Consider the following 24153-nt stretch of genomic DNA (forward strand, 5'->3'; position numbering starts at 1 on the left):
ACTACACCTAAAAACTGGAAAAAAAAACAACTATTGCTTGTTGGTAGGATGAATTAACAAAATAAAAATGACAATTCTACCCAAATTAATCTACTTATTCAGTGCCAAACCTATCAAACTACCAAAAGCCTATTTTATAGAACAACAACAAAAAATGAAATAAAATAAAATTCATCTGGAAGAACAAAAGGTCAAGGGGACTAATGATAAAAAAAGGGGAGAAGGATAGTGGCCTAGCAATACCAAATCTTAAATTGTAGTATAAATCAGTAATCATTAAAACAATCTAGTACTGGCTAAGAAATTGAAGATTGGATTAATGGAAAAGAATAGGGGTAAATGACCTCAGAAAGGTAGTGTTGTTCAATAAGCCCCCAAACCACAGATTTTGGGATAAGAACTCACTATTAAAAAAAACTGCTAGGAAAATTGGAAAAGAATATGAGAATAATTGGGTTTAGATAAATATCTTACACCCTATACCACAATAAATTCAAATTGGGTAAATGACTTAAATATAAAGAATAAAATCATAAATACATTAGGTGAACATAAAATAGCAAACTTGTCAGATCTGTGAGAAAGGAAGGAATTCAAGACGAAGCAAGAGATAGAGAACATTACAAAATGTAAAATGAATGACATTTTTTTTCAAAATAAAAGGTTTTGTGTAAACAAAACCAATGCTACCAAAATTAGAAGGAAAACAACAAACTGGGAAAACATTTTTATAATAAAAATCTCCGACAAAAGTTTAATTTCCCAAATCTATAAGGAACTAAGTCAAATTTATTTAAAAAATTAAATGATTCCCCATTTGACTAATGGTCAAGGGATATGAATTGGCAGTTTTCACATGATGAAATGGAAATTATCAATTAGCAAATAAAAATGTGTTCTAAATCCCTCCTGATTAGAGAAATGCAAATTAAAACAACTTTGAGGTACCACCTCAGACCTAGCAGACTATAAAATATGGCAGCAAAGGAAAGTGATAAATGTTGGAGGGGATATGGCATAATTGGCACATTAATACACTGCTGGTGGAGTTGTAAATTAGTCCAACCATTCTGGAGGCCAATTTAGAACTATGTGCAAAGGGCTTTAAAAGAATGCCTACCCTTTGATCCAAGAATACCATTGCTGTGTTTGTACCCCAAAAAGATAATCAGGAAAAAGACTTGTACAAAAATATTTATAGCTGTACTATTTGTGGTGGCAAAAAAATGGAAAATGAGTGGGTGTCCACTGATTAGGGAATGGCTGAAGAAATTGTGGTATATGTTGGTGATGGAATACTATTGTGCTGAAAGGAATAATGAACTGGAAGAATTCCATGTGAATTGGAACAACCTCCAGGAACTGATGCAGAGTAAAAGGAGAAGAACCAGGAGAACATTGTACACAGAGACTGATACACTGTGGCACAATTGAATGTAGTGGACTTTTCCACGAGAAGCAAAATGATAATCCAGGACAATCCAGAGGAATTCATGAGAAAGATGCTATCCACATCCATAGAAAGAAATGTCGGAGCAGAAAATCAGAAGAAAAAACATGTTCAATCATGTAGTTTGATAGGGATAGGATTAGGGTTTTGATGTTAAAGAATCTCTCTACTGCAAATGTGAATAACATGGAAATAGGTTTTGAACAATGATACATGTATAACCCAATGGAACTGCTTGTCAACTTTGTGAAGAAGGAGATAAGAGAGGGATAGGGGGAGGGACAAAATAATGAATCATGTAATGACAGAAAAACAGTCTAAATAAAATGTAAAAAAAAGAAATATTTAACCACAAAGTGCTGAATTATGGTATATAATATAATTGGAAATTATTATGCCAGCAGATTTTGGGAGAAAGATGAGTTCAGTTTTACACACGTTGACCTTGTGGGGTGAATGGAACATTTATCCCAAATGTACCTTTGATAGCTTGAAAATTGATTAAAGTTTAGAAAAATAAATGATCAGAGTTCCAGGAAAATTAGTCCCAAGTATTTTTAAGAAAATAATTTCTGTACAGTATTAGGGTTTGAGTAAAAGGAGAGGAAGTATGGTATATTTGGAAGGAGTAAAGATCTGGGGAACCTAGGTATTACAGTAGATAGAGCACAAGGCCAGGAGTCAGGAGGACTTAGATTTAAATCTGTTATTAGACACTTCCTGGCTATTTGACCCTGAGGCAAGTTACTTAACTCTGACTGCCTAGCCCTTACCAGTTTTCTGTCTTAGAATTGATACAAAAACAGAAAGGAAGGATTTTTAAAAAAAGAAGAAGAAAGGTCTCAGTCAAGATGTAAGTTCAGATTACCATAACAGAGTTTTCTCCTCTGTAAAGCCAGAAAATTATACTCATACTAGCTACAAAATATGAATTGTTGTGAGGAAAGTGCTTGGCAAGCTGTCACTGTGAGGCTCAAAAGAGATCATATCTGTAAAGTGCTTATCACAGTGACTGGCACATAGTACGTGCTATATAAATGCTAACTGTTATGGTTAGCATTGTAGTATTTTAATAATAATCAAAAAGAGAAGAAAAAAAAAGGGTTCTTTCAGTTAAGTGAGTAGAACAAAGAGAGCCAGAGACTCACACCTGCAGCACTTTAATAACAAAAGCACAAGCTCCCCCCAAAAAGCCCCACAGTGTTGGTCTGAGTCAAATTTATCTCCCAAGCATCCTTACATAAAATGAGGACATAACTTAAAAGGATGCTGGGAATGTAGCTCAGGTGTGGCAAATTTTCCATCTGCACATTTCTCACTGTGACCTTTGGGAGACCAGTCTCCACAATGGATCATTTTAAACATAATTAACTGAAGTACATACAATTTTACACAGGGAAAATACAACAACTTGGGGAGAAGTAAACAAAAGGGAATAAAGAACGAAACACATTTGGGGCAGTCCCCTTTGGTACAACAAATGCATTCAACCCCGCAATGTTCAATTCTGCACATTCAGTTTTGTTCAGGAACTCCTGGAGCAGTGTGTGGGCATACCTATAGCATCTTATACAAGGAATTCAGTCTCTGGATTCCAGGAGGCAACAAATTTCTTACCCTTAAAATATTTTTTTTCAAAAAGAACTCAAAACGTTTCATTACAAAATAAAAACACATCCCCCTAGCAGGATATTAACACATCCCCCCCTGAGGAGGATACACAGATACACATAGGAATCACACAGAGATACATGGTCAAGTCATAAGGCATATGAATCAATTATCAAAAACATCAAAGAATCCAAAGAAAATTTAAAAATAACCTCTGGGTGAAATATAGAATATCAAAAACATGAAAAAAATTCTAGGAAAAAGGGGAAAAAATTCACAAATTACAACAGGTTCTTGTAGTGATCCATGTCCTATAAGCCTGCAATGACAAACACTCACTAACCCAATTTAGCAGTCTGAACTACAGTAAGTTGTCATATAATGAAATAAAATAGAGAAAAAAAAAACAGGTCTCAAACCAAATGGAAAATAACATTCTCTGATTTGACCCTTTTTTCTGCTTTTAAGAATAATAGAGCTAGAACAATTGATACTATATATTTGATAAAGAATGTGGTACAAGAAAGTACTGCATTTAACACATGTTAAATAGTCACAACCTTGAATCTCGTACATGTTCAAGTACTTTTTCTCTTGGCACAGATGTCATCAATATCCGTAGGATTGTTTTGTTTTTTACCTTTTGTGCTTGTGTGGCACTTTGCAGATCAACTTCTGTACTCCTTTGTGGTCCATTTTTAACTTGATTCAGACATATTAACTGAGCAAAAAGTCTCATGATATAAGTTAGTGGCAGGTTGAAAGTCCAAAGCTTTTTGGGTATGCATCTATTAGCTAGGCAAATGGACATCTTAGCCTATTCTTTTGCAAAGAGTAAAATAGTTTAAATTTTTTTTTCAATATTGATATGTGCTTTAAATATAAAAAAATGAGAGAAAAACTTAAATACTGTATTGCACATGCAGGAAGAAAAACAATAATGAAAAAATCAAAATTATATATATTTCACAATCATAGAGGTAAAATATAGAGGCTATTTGCTGAAAAAAAAAGATTCATTTCCTCTTTAATTTGCCTTGATCCACAGTGTGAGTACAAATGAGGTAGATAAAGAAATGGAGGTATAGCTCAAACTATAAAGTTATATAGGCCAGAATAAATGGCTACAATTGGATCAACTGAATATTTCAAGGTTCCCATAGAACACCACAAAAATTTCATTCTTACCTCAATGTTCCACCATAAGCAGCTGACACAAAAAGTCCTGCAAGTCCTGGTTCTACACTTAGAATATCCATTGCTACGAATGGTACGATCTAGAAAATAAAAAGACAAAATTAATTGCTTTTTAATATCATATAGTCAGAGTTGCAAATATTACTACCTGACTGTCCCCTCTCAGTTTCCTCTGCTGATTCCCCATCCTAACAATCTTCCCTCTGCTTTAACTGGAGGAAGGGGGTGGGTTCCCCAAAACCCTCTGCTCTATTTCCTCACATGGTGACATGGTCAGCTTTGTCATCTCTACACATATGATGTGGACATCCTACTCTCTAGCCACGGCCTCTCCTCTAAGCCTCCACATCCCAAATTCAACATGTTTAAGGTCAAAAACTTTTCCTTCCAAACCCATCCCCTTCTTATTTCTGTCAAAGGTACCACCATCCTGCCAATCTCATGGGAAAAGCTGAAATCTTGGCAATATTCTTGACTCTTCAACTCTCCCTCATTCCACCTTGACATTGCTTGAAAGTCCTTCTCTGCAAATACATAGCTCCCATCCTTCTTCAGGACCATCTGGGCATCAGGACTTGATGTCCAGATTCCTGCATGGCCTCCTCATTGCTCTCTCTGCCTCAAGCCTCTCCCCATTCCAGTCTCATCTACATATAGTTGCTTAAATGGTTTTCCTTAAGCAAATATCTGACTCTGACTCCTCTTTTCAACCAGGTTCCAGGGTTCCTATTGCCTCTAGAACTGAATAAAAACTCCACAGGCTAACTTTTTTTGCATTTATTTTTATTTTATGTTAATTTGTGAATTTAGAATATTATCCCATGGTTACAAGACTTATGAATTTTCCCACCTCTCTTACCTCCCCACTCCCAGAGCTGACAAACAATTCCACTTGATTATACATTTATCATTGTTCAAAATCTATTTACATATTATTCATATTTGCGACAGAATGATCTTTTAATGCCAATACCCCCATCATATCCCCATCAAATCATGTTATCAATCATAAGTTTTTCTTCTGCATTTCTACTCCCATAGTTCTTCATATGGATGTGAATAGCATTATTTCTCATAAGTTCCTCAGGATTGTCCTGGGTCATTGTATTGTTGATAGGAGAAAAAATCTATTACATTTAATTGTGTTATGAAGTATCAGTCTCTCTGCACAATATTCTCCTTGTTCTGCTCCTTTCGCTAAGCATCAATTCTTGAAGGTCTTTCCAATTCACATGGAATTCCTCTAGTTCATTATTCTATTTCAACACAATAAAATCCCATCTCCATCAGATCCCACAATTTGTTCAGTCATTCCCCAATCAATGGATAGCCCTTCATTTGCCATTTTTTGCCACCACAAAGGGCATGGCTATAAATGTTTTTTACAAGTATTTTTCCCATTATCTATTTGGGGTACAAACCCAACAGTGATATGACTGTATCAAAGAGCAGGCATTCTTTTAAAGCCCTTTGTGCATAGTTGCAAGTTGCCCTCAAGAATGGTTAGACCAATTCACAACTTCACCAGCAGTGTGTTAGTGTCCCAATTTTGCCACATCCCCTCCAACATTTATCACTTTCCTTTGCTGCCATATTGGCCAGTTGGTTAGGTGGTACTTCAAAGTTGCTTTGATTTGCATTTCCCTAATCAGGACGGATTTAGAACATTTTTTCATGTGTTTATTGATAGTTTTGATTTCATCATGTGAAAACTGCCTGTTCATGTCCCTTCACCCTTTGTTGATTGGGGAATGGCTTGATTTTTTGTAAATTTGACTTTGTTCCTTATATATTTGGGAAATTAAATCTTTGTCAGAGAGTTTTGTTATAAAAATATTTTCTCAGTTTGTTGATTACTTCTAATTATGGTGGCATTGGTTTTGTTTGTACAAAAACTTTTTAATATGAAATAATCAAAGTCATTCATTTTATAAATTGTAATGTTATCTGTCTTTTTCTTGGTATTAAATTCCTTCCTTTCCCACAGATCTGACAAGTATACCATTCTATGTTCACCTAATTTATTTATGTCACTGTTATATTTAAGCCATTTAACCATTTTGAATTTCTTGGTATATGATATGGACTGCTGATCTAAATCTAATTTTTCCCATAATGTTTTCCTATTGTCTGAGCAGTTTTTGTGAAATAGTGAGTTCTTGTCCCAAAAGCTGGGATCTTTGAGTTTATCACACACTAGCTTGCTGAGGTAATTTACTCCTAGTTTAGTCCACTGATCCACCTATTCTTTCTCTTAGCCAGTACCATGCTATTTTGACGACCACTGCTTTCCAATACAGTTTAATATACATTACTACTAGGCCCCCATCCTTCACATTTTTTTTATTACTTCCCTTGATATTCTTCATTTTTTGTTCCTCAAGAAGGACTTCATTATAATTTTTCTAATTCTACAAAAAAAGTTTTTTGGTAGTATGATAAGTATGGCACTGAATAAGTAGACTAATTTGGGTAGGATTGTTTGTTTTTATTATATTAGCTTGTACTACTCATGAGGAATTAATGTTTTTCCAGTTATTTAGATCTAGTTTTGTGTGGAAAGTGTTTTGTAGCTATGCTTATATAATTCCTATGTTTATCACAGCAGATGGATTCCTAAATATTTTATATCGTCTAGAGTGATTTTAAATGGGGTTTCTTTTTCTAACTTCTGCTGCTGAGTTCTGTTGGAAATATATAGAAATACTGATGATTTATGTGGGTGTATCTTGTACCTTGCAACTTTGCTAAAGTTGTTAATTATGTCCACTAGCCTTTTAGTTGATTTTCTAGGATTCTTTAAGTACAGTATGATATCGTCTGCAAAGAGTTATATTTAGTCTCCTCACTGCCTACTTTAATCCCTTCAATTTCTTTTTCTTCTCTAATTGCTACGGCTAATGCTTCTAGTACTATATTAAATAATAGAAGTGATAATGGGCATCTTTGCTTCATTCCTGATCTTATTGGAAATGCTTCTAACTTGTCCCTATTGCAGATGATATGTACTGATGTTTTAAAGTATATACTATTTAGTATTTTAAGGAATGGGCCTTTTATTTCTATACTTTCTAGTGTTTTCAATAGGAATAGGTGGTGTATTTTGTCAAAGGCTTTTTCTGCATCTATTGAGATAATCAAGCAATTTCCGTTGGTTTTATTATTGATATGGTCAATTATGTGAAAGGTTTTCCTAATATTAAACCATTCTTGCATTCCTGGTATAAATCCAACCTGGCCAAAGTGAATAATCCTTGTGATAACTTGTTGAAGTCTTTTTGCTAGTGTTTTTAAAAGATATTTGCATCTATGTTCATGAAGAAGATTGGGTCTCAAGTTTTCTTTCCCTGTTTTTAGTCTGCCTGGCTTTGGAATCAGTACCATATTTTAATCCTAAAAAGAATTTGGTTAGACTTCTTCTTTGTTTATTTATTGTTAAATAATCTATATAGTATTAGTATTAGCTGGTCTTTAAGTATTTTATAGAATTCACTTGTGAATCCATATAGCTCTGGGGATTTTTTCTTAAGAATTTCTTTGGTGGCTTGTTCAATGTCTTTTTCTGAAATGGGATTATCTAAATGTTCTATTTCCTCTTTTGTTAATCCAGTCGATTTGTATTTTTGTAAATATTTACCCATTTCACTTGATATTGTCAAATTTATTGCCATATAATTGGGCAAAATAGTTCTTAATATTTACCTTAATTTCCTCTTCTTTAGATGTAATATCACTCTTCATCTTTGATACTTTTAATTTAATTCTCTTTTTAAATTAGATTAACCAATAATTTATCTATTGCATTTGTTTTTTCAAAGTACCACTACCTAGTATGTTCAATAGTCCTTTTACTTTCAATTTTATTAATTTCCCCTTTAATTTTTAGGGATTAGTTTTTAATAATATGATTTTTAATTTATTCTTTTTATAATTTTTACCTTGCAAGCCCAATTCATTGACTTCATCCCTTTCTATTTGTTGAGGTAGGCACTCAGAGATATAAATTTTTCCCTGAGTACTGCTTTTGCTCTGTCATAGATATGATGTCTCCTCATTGTTATTCTCTTTAATGAAGACTATAATTATTTCTATGATTTCCTTTTTCACACATCCAGTTTTGAAGAATCAGATTATTTGGTCTCTAATTAATTTTAAATTTGCCTTTCCAGGTACCCTTTTTAAAAATAATTTTTATTGCATTATGATCTGAAAAAGTTCCATTTTTTATTTCTGCTTTTCTCAATTTGTTTGCAGTATTTTTATGTCCCAGTACATGGTCTATCTTTGTATATGTACCATGTACTGCTGATTAGAAGGCATATTCCTTTTTATCACTGTTCATTTTTCTCCAAATATCTATTAACTCTAATTTTTCTAGCATTTCTTTTACTTCCCTTATTTCTTTCTTATTAATTTTTTGGTTTGATTTATCTAGTTCTGAAACAAGAAGGTTGATATGCCACACTAGTATGGTCTTACTATCTATTTCCTCCTTGAGCTCCTTTAATTTTTCCTTTAGAAATACAGATGCTATACCATTTCTTGTAAACAACTTATAGTAAAAGTTTTTGGTTTTTAATCCACTCTAGTATCCACTTCCATTTACAGGATGAGTTAATCCTATTCACATTGAGCATTATGGTTACTAACTGTGTATTATCCTTGATCATATTATCCCCTTTAAATCTTTCTCTATTCCCTTTCTCTCTGCTCCTCCTCAGCGGTGTTTTGGTTTTGGGACCTCTTCTCCCTTCCCTCTCCCTCCAGTTACCACTCTCTTCCTTTGTCTTATTCCGCTTCTGTTTCTCTGTACAATAAGAAGGAGTTATACACCCCACTCAGGAGGGTAATATAGAATTCTATACCCCACTGAGTATACTTGTTTTACCCTCTCTGAACCCTTTATGAAAAGAGTAAAGTTTATGCATTATCATTCACCACCCTTATCCTTCCTTCTCTATGACAATTTTACTCCTCTTTATGTTATATAATTTACCTCATTCTATCTCTCTTATCTCTTTGCAACTCTCTCAGCCCTTGAATGATTTTTTACATATTGTTCCTATGCTTATATATCTTATGATACATACATATCATTCCCCATCATCACATTTATGTATATATCATGTCATCATAATCAGCTTACTTCTTCATTCTCTTTCTGAGTAAATTTCTATCTTCTCCACTACTGAGAGTAATTTTTTGAGAATTATAGAAATCCATCTTCCATGTAGATATATAAATGTTTTGACCTTAATGAATCCCTTAACTTTTATCTTTCTTATTTATCTTTTTGGGCTTCTCTTAGGTCACGTGTTTAGACTTCACATTTTTTGTTTAGGTATGGATTATTCCTCAAGAATCCTTGGAAATCTTATATCTTTTTGAATGTCCATTTTTTCTCCTGAAAGAATTAACTCACTTTTGCTTGATAGGTGACTGGGTTGAAAACCCAAATCTTTTACTTTTCTGAATATCATTTTGTATGTCTTTCAATCCTTTAATGTATAAGCCTCTAGGTCCTGTGTGATCATGATTGTAGCTCTATGGTATTTGAATGATTTCTTTCTAGCTGTTTGAAGTATTTTCTCCTTGTTTTGATGGCTCTTGAATTTAACTAATACATTCCTTGAAATTGTCATTTGAGTTTTTCTTTCTGGAGGTAATCTATAAATTATTTCAATTTCAATTTTATTTTCTTGTTCAAAGATCTCTATTACCTTTGATAATTTATATAATATAATGCCCCAGGTTTTTTCTTGATCAGTAAGATATTCCAAGAATTCTCAAATTGTCTCTCCTAAATCTATTTTCTAGGTCAGTTGTTTTTTCAACAAGATATCTCATGGTTTCCTCTGTGTTTTTTTTTTCTTTCATTTTTATGATTCTGCTTTATTGTTTCTTGATTTCTCATGAAATAATTAGTTTCTTAGATGGTCAATTATGATTTTTATGGCCTGATTTTCCTGTAAGTTTTTGGTTCTTTTTTTTTTCCAATTGGTCCATTTCTTCTTGCTTAAATTTCTTTTCATTTGCATCACTTTCATTTCTCTTCCCTACTTTTTCTCTAGCTCTTTAAATTGTTTTTGAAGTGTTTTTTGAATTCATCCAGAATCTGTGTATAATCCATATTTTTCTTTTGGACTTTTTGTGTATTACCTTTGCTATCACTGTCCCATTCTGCGTTGGTACCTTGCTCCTTGTCTCCATAAAAAATTCTTTAGAATTAGATGCTTTTTTATTGTTTGTTCATTTTTCCTATCTGATTATAGGTAGGCTCTATTTTCTGAGAAGATAGGGTACTCTCTTAAACGTCAGTCCTTCCTTGATGCTATTCTCAGCTTATTTTCTGGGTTTTTACCAATTTCAGTTCTTAGAGGCTGATGTGATGGTCTGAGTGCTGAGAACTCTGAGACCCCTCCCTCTGCTGATTCAATTGACCCTTGAAATGCTGAAGGCTAAGGACTTTCCTTAGGCTTCAGCATAAGCTTTTGATCTCACTCTGAAGTTGATCAAGTCAGGAGCTGAACAAATTCTAGCCCCAGGCTTAGTCTCAAGTTTTTGGTCTCACTGTGTACTTGATCCAATTACACTGTCCTGGAGCTCTGCACTTAGTTTTGGGCAACAAGATGGGGGATGGACCCTATGAATTGTGTCCTGACCCCAAAGTGTGAAATATATCCTCATCCCAAGCCCAGACTGGATTTACTGGCTTTGCTCTGGGCTCACAAGGATCAGCCCACTTCAGTCCAGACTACTCTGGGCTTTGATGTCTTATAAGGGTTTTCTAACCCTTATAAATTATTGGTATTGTTATAGTATTACCAATATTAGTGTCCTGTATAGATAGGCTGTTGGTTTGACTGTTGGAAAGATGGCTTCTGAAGCAGTCTAAAAAAATTCCAGTTCAGGCCAGTTTTATATAAAAACCTATTTATTGAAAGTATTAAAATTTAGGGAAAGGGGAAAGAAAAAAGAAATAAGAATCAAGAATAATATTTACCCTAAATCTAAAATTTCTAACTGTACCAAAAACCCCAAATTAAGGTTCATAAGAACCTGCTTCTCCTTGATAAAAATCAAGGCTAACTTATCTTTCTATCTGTCTATTAACCCAATTCTAACTTTCTACCCTAAAACTAAAAAAATATATTTTATCAAAATGAGAAAGATTAGATTTCTTTCTTGTTTCTTAAATGGGGAAACAGCTAGTCAGAATCTTCATAGCTTTGCTCTCTTTTGCCACCACTAGAAAAGCAATATTTCAACACAATCTCCTTCCTACTTACTTGGATATTTCTCAAGTAGAAATTTCACCAGATCTTCTCTAACTTCCAACTCTCTGAGCAAAACCCTTGGACCATCTTCCTTGATTTATGAAGGACCAAGAGTGAGTTTGTTGGTCTAACTGTCCTTTCAAAGAATGTTTGAGAAATTCTTTTTATTTCTCATGATCCTCTTTGAAAATTCTAATTGGCCTTAAAGAAATCTGGCTTTCTCAAATTTCTATATTTATCTATTGCAATCAACCCTATTTCCTATTATAGACTCAGGACTTCAAAAAAAGTTTTGGAATTTCAGGTTGGCTTGGACCACTATTTTCCCAGGCAGGAACGTAGGATCTGAATGTTGACTTGTACTTAGGTTCTGAGTCTGTAACAGCAAATGTGGGGTTGGCATATGTGGCTTGCTCTTGAATTGTTCTTCTCTCATTGCCACAACCTCTTATTGGCTCTGATCTCCTCTCACCCCAGTGCCCCAAATGTTCTTTGCCTACCTTTGGTTTTATCTTTTCCTGAAAGTTGTTCCACTCTGTCTCCTTTTTGGTTCTTTCATTCTTATATTTGTTTTGTGGAGATATTTTAATCTTGGTTGGAGAGAATTCTTTGGTGATATGGAGCAACTATGGCTCACTCTGCCATCTTGGCTCCCACTGTCTTTCCTGGCTAACTTTTAAAGCTAACTTTTAAAGTCTTACACAATCTAGCCCAATACCCATAGTGTAGCCTCATTCTCCTATACTCTGCTCCCTAGCCAAACTCATCTTCCTCATACAAGTCACCCTATTTCCAGTCTCCTCCAGCCTTTTCGTGATTGTCTCCCATGCCCAAATGTACTGCTTCCTCATCTCTGCCTTACAGAGTACTTCTCTTCCTTGAGGATGCAATTCAAGCAGCATCTTCAGCATTAAGTCTTTCCAGATTTTCCATCTGATGGTCTCTAACTCCCAAACTACTTTATATTTAACTATTATATATATATATATATATATATATATATATATATATATATATATATATATATATATATATATATTTGTTCTTACTGTGGTAGCCAGAGGACACAGGGGATAGAGCACCAAAGTCAGAGGAAGAAAACAAGTTCAAATTCAGCCTGAGATACTTAGTGAGGGATCCTGGGCTAGTCACTTAACAGTTTTCCTCAGTTTCCTCATTTGTAAAATAAAAATAAAAGAAAATGGTAACCACTTCAGTATATTTGCTGAAAACCCAAAAGGGGTCAAGAAGAGTCAAACATGACTAAATAACAACAAAATATATGTTATTTATTCACATTATTTATGCTGTATATATTTAAATATGTGCCTATTGCCATTTGAATGCAAATTCATTGGGAGTGGGAATTGTTTTACTCTTTATACTTGCATCACTCACACATAGCACATTGCCAAATGCATAGCAGGTGCTTCATCAAAATTCACTTAATGATTGAGTTTTAAATGTACTTGATGTATAAAATTTGATTATCATTTTATTTCTAATATGTCCTAGATATATTGACATTATTGTGTTCAGGACTAGAGATTTTGTAAATGTTCATTTTCCACTCTAATTTCCTTAATATAATTAGAATGAAATCAAGATAAAGATTGTGGACTTCCAGGGATGGAGCCCAGATGATCAAGTAAAACAGAGAAGCTCAAGATCACCATGAGAATCCCTTCTAACTAATATTATTATAATGATACAAAACAAATACAGGAGTTAAAGAACCAAAATGAAGACAGACAGAAACAACTTTATTTCAAGAAAAAGAAAGACTTAAATGCTGGGAAGTGAACATCTGGGGAGAGAAGGGAGACAGTCAGCAAGACTATAGGAAAGTATGAAGAGCAAACCAAGAGCAAGTCACACACCTCCACTCCACTCCTGCTTTTCTAGGTTCTGAATCAGGTTCTGAACATTCAGACCCTGAGACCCTGCCTGGGCAAACACAGGTCCAAGCCAATGCAAATCCCTTGAGGTTTCAAACCTATAGTAATTTCAGGAATTTTAGCCCAGAGCAACCTGCTGAAGTGAGCTGATCTATGTGGAACAGAGCAAAGCCAGGAGTCCAAGTCTGGGCAGGTGGTGAGAATATGGATCTGAGTTGGGGTAGTTGATTGACCCAAAATGGGGTTCTGGATCTTTTTTGCCAGAAGCTCAGGGTGATGCTCCAGGACAGGGCAATCAACTGTGTTCCTGATTGGATCAAGTACACAGTGAAACCAAAAACCAGTGCTTAAGCCAGGGGATAGAATTTGAGCGGCCCTGACCTGCTCAAGTTCAGAGTAAGATCAAAAGCTTACACCTAACCATGAGGCAGGTCTTTAAGCTATCAGCATATCTCAAGGATTAATTAACTTAGCAGTGGAAGGAGGCTCTCAGAGCTCCCAGCCTTAAAGTCATCATACCATATCCAAAGAACTAAAACTGGAAACCCCCCAGAAAATAAGCTAAGGGTAGTATCAAGAAAGTACTGAGTTTTAAGAGGGCACCCTACCCTTCCAGAAAACGGGGCCTACCAATAAAAAGTTAGAGAAAATGATCAAACAAGCAAAAAAGCACCTAATTCAAAAGAATGTTTATGGAGACAAAGAGTAATGTACAGATATGGAAGGGGACAGTAGAAGGAAAGGAAACATATGCAAAGTCAAAAATAAAAATGTAGATTCTTGAAGATCTCAAAAAGACTTCAAAAACCAATTAAAAGAGGTAGAGGAAAAGTAGGGAAGAGAAATGGATTTGAGTGGTACAATTCTATGAATGATTTCATGAGAAATTAAGAAACAATGAAACAAAATTAAAAGAATGAAAAAAGAGAAGAAAACATGATGTTGCCAATTTAAAAAAACAAGATGCCTGGAAAATAGATCTAAGAGAGACAATTTAAGAATTTTTGGATTACCTGAAAACCACAATGAAGAAAAAAAAACTCTGGACATCATATTACAAGAAATTATCAAAGATAACTGCCCATAGATTCTAAAACAAGATAATAAAACTGAAATTGAAAGAATTCACAGATCACCTCCAGAAAGAAATCCTCCAATGATAAATTCCAGGAATAATATAGCCAAATTAAAGAGCCCTCAAGGCAAGGAGAAAATACTGTAATCAGTCAGAAAGAAACCATTCAAATAGAGCCACAATCAGGATCACACAGGACCTAGAGACTTCCATATTAAAGGATCAGAAAGTATTGAATGCAATATTCAGGAAGGCAAAAGATCTAGGTTTCCAACCCAGAGTTACAAATCCAGCAAAACTGAGTATATTTTTACGGGGGAGGGGGGGGGGGAAGGACCTTCAATAAGATAGAAGATCTCCAAGCATTCCTGAGGAATAAGCCTGATGTAAAAAAAAAATTTGAAGTCGAAACATGAGACACAAGAGAAGCCCCAAAAGGTAAGTAAGAAAAAAAAATTAAGAGACTCATTGAGAACAACTTATATGTATCTCTAGATGGAAAGAAGATATTTGCAATTCTCAAAAATTACTCTTAGTATTAGAGCAGGTAGAAGGAATATATTTAGAAAGAGGATGGAGAATTAACCTTATAAAGAAAATATGATATGTGTAATTATATGTATATGTAAATGAGATTATTTAAAGGATATGTATGATGTGACATGTATGTTTATAATACAATATGTAAAAATATCAAGGGGTGAAAAAAAAGGATTGAAAAGAGAGAAAGGGGAAAGGTGAGACAGAATGGGATAAATGATACAACATAAAGAGGCATGAAAAACCATTATGGAGAGGGGAGGATAACGGTGGTGACAGGCAATGTTTAAACTTTATTCTCATCATAACTGACTTAGAGAGGGAAAAACAAGTATACTCAGTGGGGCATAGAATTCTATATTATCATACAGAGAAATTGAAGGGGAATAAAATAAGGGAAGTGGGAGGTAACTGAAGGGAGGGGGAACTGAGGGAATGACAAAAAGTTTAAATACTGGTGAGGAGAAACAGAGTGAAAGGGAAAAGAGCAGGATCTAAAGGGGATAATATGATGAAGGGCAATACACAGTTAGAAATCATAATGCTAAATATGAATGGGATGAAGTCACTATAAAATGGAAGCATATAGCAGAGTAGATTAAAATCCAGAATCCTACTATTTGTTGTTTAGAATAAATACAAGTGAGGTAGAGTAACAACAAAGATTCAAGGTAAAAGGCTGTAGCATAATTTATCATGTGTCATCTAAAGTAAAAAAAATCAGGAGTAGAAATCATGATACCAGACAAAGCTAAAATAGAAATTGATCTGATTAAAAGAAGTAAGGGAAGTGAATGAAATGCTAGAAAAATTAATAGATTATTATTATATATAATATATATATATGATATATATATATAATATATAATAGATATAATAAAAGAGTTAATAGATATCTAGAGAAAACTGAATAGAGATAAAAAAGAATATAATTTCTTTTCAGCAGTACATGGTACATATAAAAAGAACAACTATGTATAAGCACATAAAATATTGCAAAAAATGCAGATCATCAAAGATAATAAATGCAAATTTTCAGAACATAATGTGATAAAGATGAGAATTAGTAAGGGATCATGGAGTGGCAAATTTAAAATTAATTTAAAACTGAATAATAAAATTGTTCAAAACTGGAAGGTCAAAAATCAAATTGTAGAAATAATTATTGATTTCATTGAAGAGAATGACAATGAGGAGACAACATATCAAAATCTATGGGATATAGTCAAAGAAGTACACATGGAAAAAATTATATCCCTGAGTGCGTATATCAACAAAATAGCAAGGGAGGAGATCAATGAATTGAACTTGTAACTTAAAAATTAGAAAAAGAAGAAATTAAAGAAGGAGAAGAAAGAAGAAGAATTTTAAAATTCCCAGATTAAAACTAAATTGGAAATGTATTGAAATAATAAATAAGACTAGGAGGTGGTACTTTCAAAAAACAAATAAAATAGATAAAATACTGGTTAATCAAATAAAAAAGGAAGAGAAGCAAATTAACAATATCAAAAATGAAAAAGGGTAATTTTACCTCCAATGAAGAGGAAATTAAGACAATTATTAAGAACTACTTTGCCCAATTATATAACAATAAATATGATACAGGTGAAATGGGCAAATATTTTCAAAAATATAAAATATGATAAAAGAAGATATAGAATACTTAAATTATCCCATCTCAGAAAAAGAAATTGAACAAGCTATCTAGGAACTCTAAGAAAAAAAAATTCTCAAGGCCAGAGGGTTTCACAAGGGAATTCTATCATAAATTTAAAGAACAACTAATCCCAATTATATACAAACTATTTGACAAAATAAGCAAATAAGGGATTTCTTTACATATTCTATGATACAAATATGGTACTGATTCCCAAATGAGGAAGACCAAAAACAGAAAGAAAGCTACAAACCAATCTCCTTCAAGAACATAGATGCAAAAATCTTGAATAAACTACCAGCATAGCAAAAGAGTCTACAGCAAGTCAAAGTTATCACAAGGATTCTTCACTAAGACCAGGTGGTATAAATTGTAAGAGTCAAAATTGGTTTTGGTCAAATTAAGAGTTATAAAAAGTTGTTGTGGTCACTATTTACAAAAATTAACTCTTCAGTCAAGAGGCTGTTAGTAGCTTTAGTAGTTTTATTACAAGCAAAAGTAAAAATAATAAAGAGGGAAATGGAGGAAGGAGGTAGAAAATAATGACTAGCTAAATACCCTAAGTTGAGACCTGAGTGCCCTCAGCCCACCAATGAAGGAATCTGAATCCAAATGTCCACCAGAATATAAAGTCTGAATCAGGAAGCTAAAATCAGAAGCTGAATCCAAAAATTCAAATCTAAAACGAGAATCCATGACTTCCTTTTGGGTCTCACCTTATAAGTGCTTTCCTCCACCCAACAGTTCTCTGATGTCACATCTTAGGAACCAATAATAGTTCCTTAATTTGTCAAGCACTGCCCAGGGGGAGCAGTGCTTGTGGGATACACTTCAAGTATTTGAGGGTGTGAACTTCCTTTCCTAGTAAAAGGTTCTTCAAGTGTTTGACTAAGTGGGAAAGGAGGGGCCCTCCAAGTTCTTGACTGATTAAGTTAAAATAAACAAAGGATGATAATTTGATTTACACATTATACAAAGAATGCAAGGATGATTTAACATTAGGAAAAGCATCCACACAATTAACCATATCAATAACCAAACTAACAGAAATCACATAATTATCCCAATAGATGCCAAAAAAAGGCTTCAACAAAAGACAACAACCATCCCTATTAAAAAACACTGGAAATTATAGTTTAAAAGGGTCTTTCCTCAAAATAATAAATAGTATTTATCTAAAACCATCAGCTAGTACCATATGCAATAGGGATCAGTTAGAGGCTTTCTGTATAAGATTAAGAGTGAAGCAAGAATGCTTATTATTACCACTTTTATTTAATATTGTATTTGGAAATGCTAGTGGTCACAATGAAGAGAAGAAAAAGAAATGGAAGGGATTAAAGTAGTCAATGAGGAAACTAAACTATCTCTCTTTGCAGGTGATATGGTGTACTTAAATAATCCTAGAAAATAAACTAAAAAGCTAGCAGAAACAATTAACAACTTTAACACAGTTGCAGGGTACAAGATAAACCCACATAAATCATCAGCATGTCTATATATTTCCAACAAAAATCAGAGCAAAAATTAGAAAGAGAAACTCCTTTTAAAATCACTAGACAATATAAAATATTTGGGAATCTATCTACCAAGACAAACTCAGGAATTTTATGAATACAACTACAAAACACTTTTTACGCAATTAAAACTAGATCTAAACAATTGTGAAAACATTAATTGCTCATGAGTAGGATGAGCTAACATAGCAAAAATGACAATCCTAAATAAATTAATTTACTTATTCAGTGCCATACTTATCAAACTATCAAAAATATTTTCTAGAATTAAAAAAATTTATAAAAAAGTTCATCTGGAAGAATGAGAGATCAAGAATATCAAGGGAAAAGATGAAAGTGAAAGATGGGAACCTAGCAGTAAGAGATCTTAAACTGTACTATAAAGTAGTATACTATAAAGCAGTATAAACTATACTATAAAATATGGTACTGACTAAGCAATAGAAGGGTGGATCAATGGAAGAGACTTGGTCTAAATGACATCAGCAAGCTAATGTTTTATAAACCCAAAGATCCCAGCTTTTGGGACAGGAACTCATTATTTGACAAAAACTGATGGGAAAATTGGAAAACTATCGGAAAATTAGGTTTGGATCAACATCTTACACTTTATAGGAAGATAAATTCAAAATGGGTAAATAACTTAAATACAAAGAGTGAAATTTCTGGGTTGGTACCCCAAAGGGAAATAAGGAAAAAAACTTGTACAAGAATATTCATAGCTGCACTCTTTGTGGTGGCAAAAATTGGAAATGTGGGGATGCCCTCCAATTGGGGAATGGCTGAACAAATTGTGGTATCTGTTGGTGATGGAATACTATTATGCTCAAAGAAATAATGAACTGGAGGAATTCCATGTGAACTGGAACTACCTCCAGGAATTGATGCAGAATGAAAGGAGCAGAACCAGGAGAACAATATACACAGAGACTGATACACTATGGCACAATTGAATGTAATGGGCTTCTCTACAAATAGCGATTCAATGATCCAGGACAATTATGAAAGACTCATGAGAAAGAACACTATCCATATTCAAAGGAAGAACTGTGGGAGTAGAAACACAGAAGAAAAACAACTGTTTGATCACATGGGTTGATGGGGATTTTATTGGGAATATAGACCCTAAATGATCACTCTAGTGCAAATATCAATAATATGGAAATAGGTCTTCACCAATGTTACATGTAAAATTCAGTGGAATTGTGCATTGGCTACAGGAGGGTTTGGGGGAAGGGGAAGGAAAGAACATGATTTTGGTAACCTTGGAAAAATACTATAAATTAATTAATAAAATAAAATAAAAACAAAGAGTTAAATCATAAATAAATTATGTAACATAAAATAATGTACCTATGGGAAAGGAAGAAATTTAAAACCAAGCAAGATATAGAGAATAATCCTAAATGTAAAATTAATTATTTTGATTTCATTATATTAAAAAGGTTTTTTTTTTACAAACAAAACCAATGCAACCAAAATTAGAAGGTAATCAAAAATTGGGGGAAATTTTATAACAATATTCTCTGAAAAGAGTCTAATTTCCCTAATATATAAGGAACTAAGTCAAATGTACAAAAATCAATCATTCCTCAATTGTCAAATAGTCAAAGGATATGAATAGGTATTTTTCAGATGAAAAATCAAAACAATCAATAATCATATGAAAAATACTCTAAATCCCTCCTAATTACAGAAATGCATATCAAGGTAACTCTGAGGTACCACCTCACACCTAGCAAATTTGCCAATATGAAAGTAAAGGAAAATAACAAACGTTGGAGGGAAAGTGGCAAAATTGGTACACTAATACAGTGCTGGTGAAGTTGTGAATTGATCCAAACATTCTGGAAGGCAAATTGAAATTATGTCTGAAGGGTTTTGAAAGAGTGCAAACCCTGTGATCCAGGAATATTACTACTAGGTTTATATCCCAAAAAGATAATAATGAAAAATATCTGTACAAATTATTCATAGTTGTACTCTTCATTGTGGCAAAAAAAAAATGGAAAATGAGAGGGTGTCCCCCTGTTGGGGAATGGCTGAACAAACTGCTGTATATTATGGTGATGGAATACTACTGTGCAATAAGGAACTTGTGCTTCATTTCCAAAGGAGTTGGAAGGACCTCCATGAAATGAAGTGGAATTAAATGAGCAGAACCAGGAGAACATTGTACACAGAGACAAACATTATGGGATGATCCTAAGTAATCAACTGCTACAGATAGCAATGCAATGATCCAGGAGAATCCTGAGGGACTTAGAAAGAATGCTATCCACATTGAAAGAAAGAACTGTGGGAGTAGAAATGCAAAAGGAAAACAATTGATTTTTCATTTCTTTATATGAGTATTGGATGCCGGGTTTTTGGTTTTTAAAAGATTAAAAAAAATTTAATAAGGGGCCAGGTGGGTAGCTCAGTGGATTGAGAACCAAGCCTAGAGATGCAAGATCCTGGGTTCAAAGCTGGCCTCAGACACTTCCCAGCTGTGTGACCCTGGTAAAGTCACTTGACCCCCTTTGCCTAGCCCTTACCACTCTTCTGCCTTGGAACCAAAACATAGTATTGATTCCAAGTTGGAAGGTGAGGGATTTTTAAAAAATGAATAAAATGAAAAAACATGAATCATGTAACCATAGAAAAACACTTAAATAAAAATAAATTTAAAAGATTGTGTACAAGAAATAATAATAAAACTACATTCACCTTTTCCCCTTAGAACCAACATGAACATACTGTTAAAATGTCCAATTTGGGAAGTTTTTTCCTATTTCCTTACAACTGATACTTGTTTCCCAATACATCATATTGCACCTTATTGAATGATGTGACAATAAGATTATTTGAATACTAAACCTGATGTTCTTCTTTAATGACATGTGCTTCATAGGGATCACAGTCATGATATAGAGAGTACAATGACAATCCACACAGCACTCCACAGATAATTACAACATAGAGTCCCATAAGATTTAGATAAAGGGCCCTAAAGATTTAAGGGAAAAGTAAAAATGAGTTCTACTCAAAAGTGAAGGAAATATATCACCTTGAAAAAAAATGATACTATATTATCACTATTATATTGTCGATATAACTTACATGGTTGTCAAATAACAATTCCTTGTTATTTACAATTTACTTTCTTTTTTCCATTCTTCACCTAACTCACTGGGAAATTTGGCACTCATTTTGGTCATCTTTTCAAAAAGTTGCATTTAGTTTTATTTCTGAATTGTAAAGTAATTTTTTGCTTAAAATATTTCCCCTCTAATTGTCTTTTCTTTTTTACAAAACTCTAACTCTTCTCTCTTAATAACAATTCTAAGACAAAAGGGCAAGCAAGGGTTAGGAAAATGGGCTGAGGTGACTTGCCCATAGTCACATTTCTAGGAAGCATCTGAGATCAGATTTTAACCCAATACTGCCTATCTCCTGGCCTAGCTCTTTATCCATTGTGCCACCTAGTTGCCCATTCCCCTCTAGGATCAATACTATGTTTTGGTTCTAAGGCAGAAGACCAGTAAAAGCTAGGCAATTGGGGTTAAGTGACTTGCCCAGGGACACACACCTAGGAAGTGTCTGAAGCCAGATTTTAATATAAGACTGCCTGTCTCTAGGCTTGGCTCTCAATCCATTGAACCCCCAGCTGCCCCCTTGTCTTTCTTTTAAGAAAAAACTCAAATACTTATTACAGTATTTCTGGCACATAGTAGATACTTAATAAATGATTACTGACTGAAAAATATAACATACTTGCCCAATGTTTATTTTATTAGTTAATGTGTCATTAAAAGAGGAAATATATACAGGTGAATCAATTGCTAATGTAATTTAAAAATTTTTTTGTTAATACCATCCATCTTCCTTATTGCATTAGTATCAGAAAGTAAAAGTAACACTTATGTCTCATCCAATTATTCTAGTTTTTCCAAGAAGACCTCAGAAATCTTTTTTTAAAAATCCTCATTAAATCAAAATAATTTGTGCCCACTATTAATGGTGAAATGAGGAAGAGTGGTAAGCACAAGTTATATCATTGTTATATCCATCATTAATAGTCAAACAAATTTCTTTTCACTAGCTCCTAGGAACATATATAATAAAATCTAGTTCTGTCTTTTCTGTCCACCGATTTTATTCATTAAAAATAAAACAATTTCTTTACAAAGTCTGTTTTTTAACAGAAAGATAGACTCTGTAGCAGTTTCTCACATAACTAAACCTACAAGGATAATCTGACAAAATTTTCAATTAAAAAGTATACCTTCCTTGTATAGGATTTTAATAATAATTAATAGAGAAGGAAAAGAAAAAGGGTATTTTTCAGTCAAGTGAGCAGAGCAAAGAGAGTCAGAGACTCACACCTGCAGTACTTTACCAAAAGCACAAGCTTCCAAAAAAGAACCCCGCAGTGTGGGTCTCAGCCAAATTTATCTTCCAAGCCTCTTTATGAAAAATGAGGATGTAATTTAAAATGATGCTTGGAATGTAGTTCAGGTGTAGCAAATTTTCCACTTGCACACTTGCTAATTCCTTTTGATTCTCCTTCTCCACTTTTGATATACTCCCCACCTAAGAGAGGCATGATCTACCCCATAGATAGAATGGTACAATAGAATATGAGCAATGGATATGAAGGATAGTCTTTGTGAATGTATGAAATGACCATTAGTCCAATATTGATCTTCAGTCACATAGAGATAGCAATGAATATTATTTAAAAAAATTAACAAGTGTGTGTTTGTGGGGGCAGGTAGGTGGTTCAGTGTATGAAGAACCAAATCTAAAGTCAAAGCACCTGAATTCAAATCTGGACTCAGATACTTCCTCATTCTGTGAACCTGGGCAAGTTATTTAAACCCAATTTACTAGCCCTTACCACTCTTCTGCTTTGGAAACAGTGTTTGTATTGATTCTAAAACAGAAGAAAAGGCTTGAAAAAAAAACAATAACAAGGGGTGAAAGGATGAAAACAAAATTGAAAGTAAACATAATTTTTGTGTAATGCTTACAAATTCAAAGCTCACTTATGAATCAAATCATCTCATAGTAATATTTTACAGTGATTAAAAACATTGAAAAATGAAATCAGACTATTATAAACCCAGACTTATTTAGCCTATTAATGTTTTTAAACAGTTTTAAATTTTTCTTTTTTCTTACATGTTAGCGTCTTTTAGAGCTTAGTCAAAGACTAATGACAAACAATTTAAATATTAATTATAAACACATGAAATGTGGACTTACAATTTTGCATGGAATTTTGATTTACAGCATGTATATCTCTGTACTTGGCAATGGTTGATACCATAGACTCCAGTCCATGTGAAGATCCCACCTATTACAATTGTCCAGAAACTGTTGTCTATATAAGGATGAGGACTGAAACTACATAAAAACAATTCAGGAAAATCAGAATTTCAAAGTGGTACAGAAACAAAACCTAAGTCCAAAGCATTTTGAATCAAGCTCAGAAAATTCTTCCTCTTGGAAAGTTAAATTATCTAGATAAGAATATTTGGACTACTAAGAGACTTGAATGTGACTGAGACACAAATATTTTTATATATCTATATAAAGGAATTCCTACTAAGAGCTAAAAATTTCCATCTGCTCAAGTAAAAGTTGTCAGCAACTTCCCTTTGGTAAGGCAGCATAATTTATATATCAGTGTCAACTAAATAGAGAGCATATGTGCAGTCAGAAAAAAAATGAAGAACATGGCTTTAGATTTTTTTTAAATTTTTATTATCATGCAAAACACACTCCCATATTGGTCATTGTTATAAGAATATACTCATACTTAACCAAAATCCCACAATAATACTAATTAATACCTAGATGCAAAACATATTATGCCTTGATCCACATCTTTTCAATTCCAACATTTCTTTCTCTGGAAGTGGATAGCATTTTCCATCATGT

General features: G+C 33.5%; 1 protein-coding gene across 2 annotated transcripts in view; it reads right to left on the reverse strand.

The window, feature by feature from the left end:
• The window catches only part of LOC103101763 (sodium-coupled monocarboxylate transporter 1-like), a 228164-nt gene that overhangs the window by 125711 nt on the left and 78300 nt on the right, over positions 1-24153 (reverse strand). For both annotated transcript variants that reach the window (XM_056798700.1, XM_007503479.3), the window contains 3 exons: positions 23476-23616; positions 21085-21214; positions 4250-4338 (listed from right to left, as the gene is read on the reverse strand). In XM_056798700.1, coding sequence (XP_056654678.1) covers positions 4250-4338; positions 21085-21214; positions 23476-23616 — 360 coding nt within the window. The remainder of the gene's footprint in view (positions 1-4249; positions 4339-21084; positions 21215-23475; positions 23617-24153) is intronic.

The sequence above is a fragment of the Monodelphis domestica genome, chromosome 5 (genome assembly GCF_027887165.1).
Source record: "Monodelphis domestica isolate mMonDom1 chromosome 5, mMonDom1.pri, whole genome shotgun sequence".
In the NCBI taxonomy this organism is placed as follows: Eukaryota; Metazoa; Chordata; class Mammalia; order Didelphimorphia; family Didelphidae; genus Monodelphis; species Monodelphis domestica.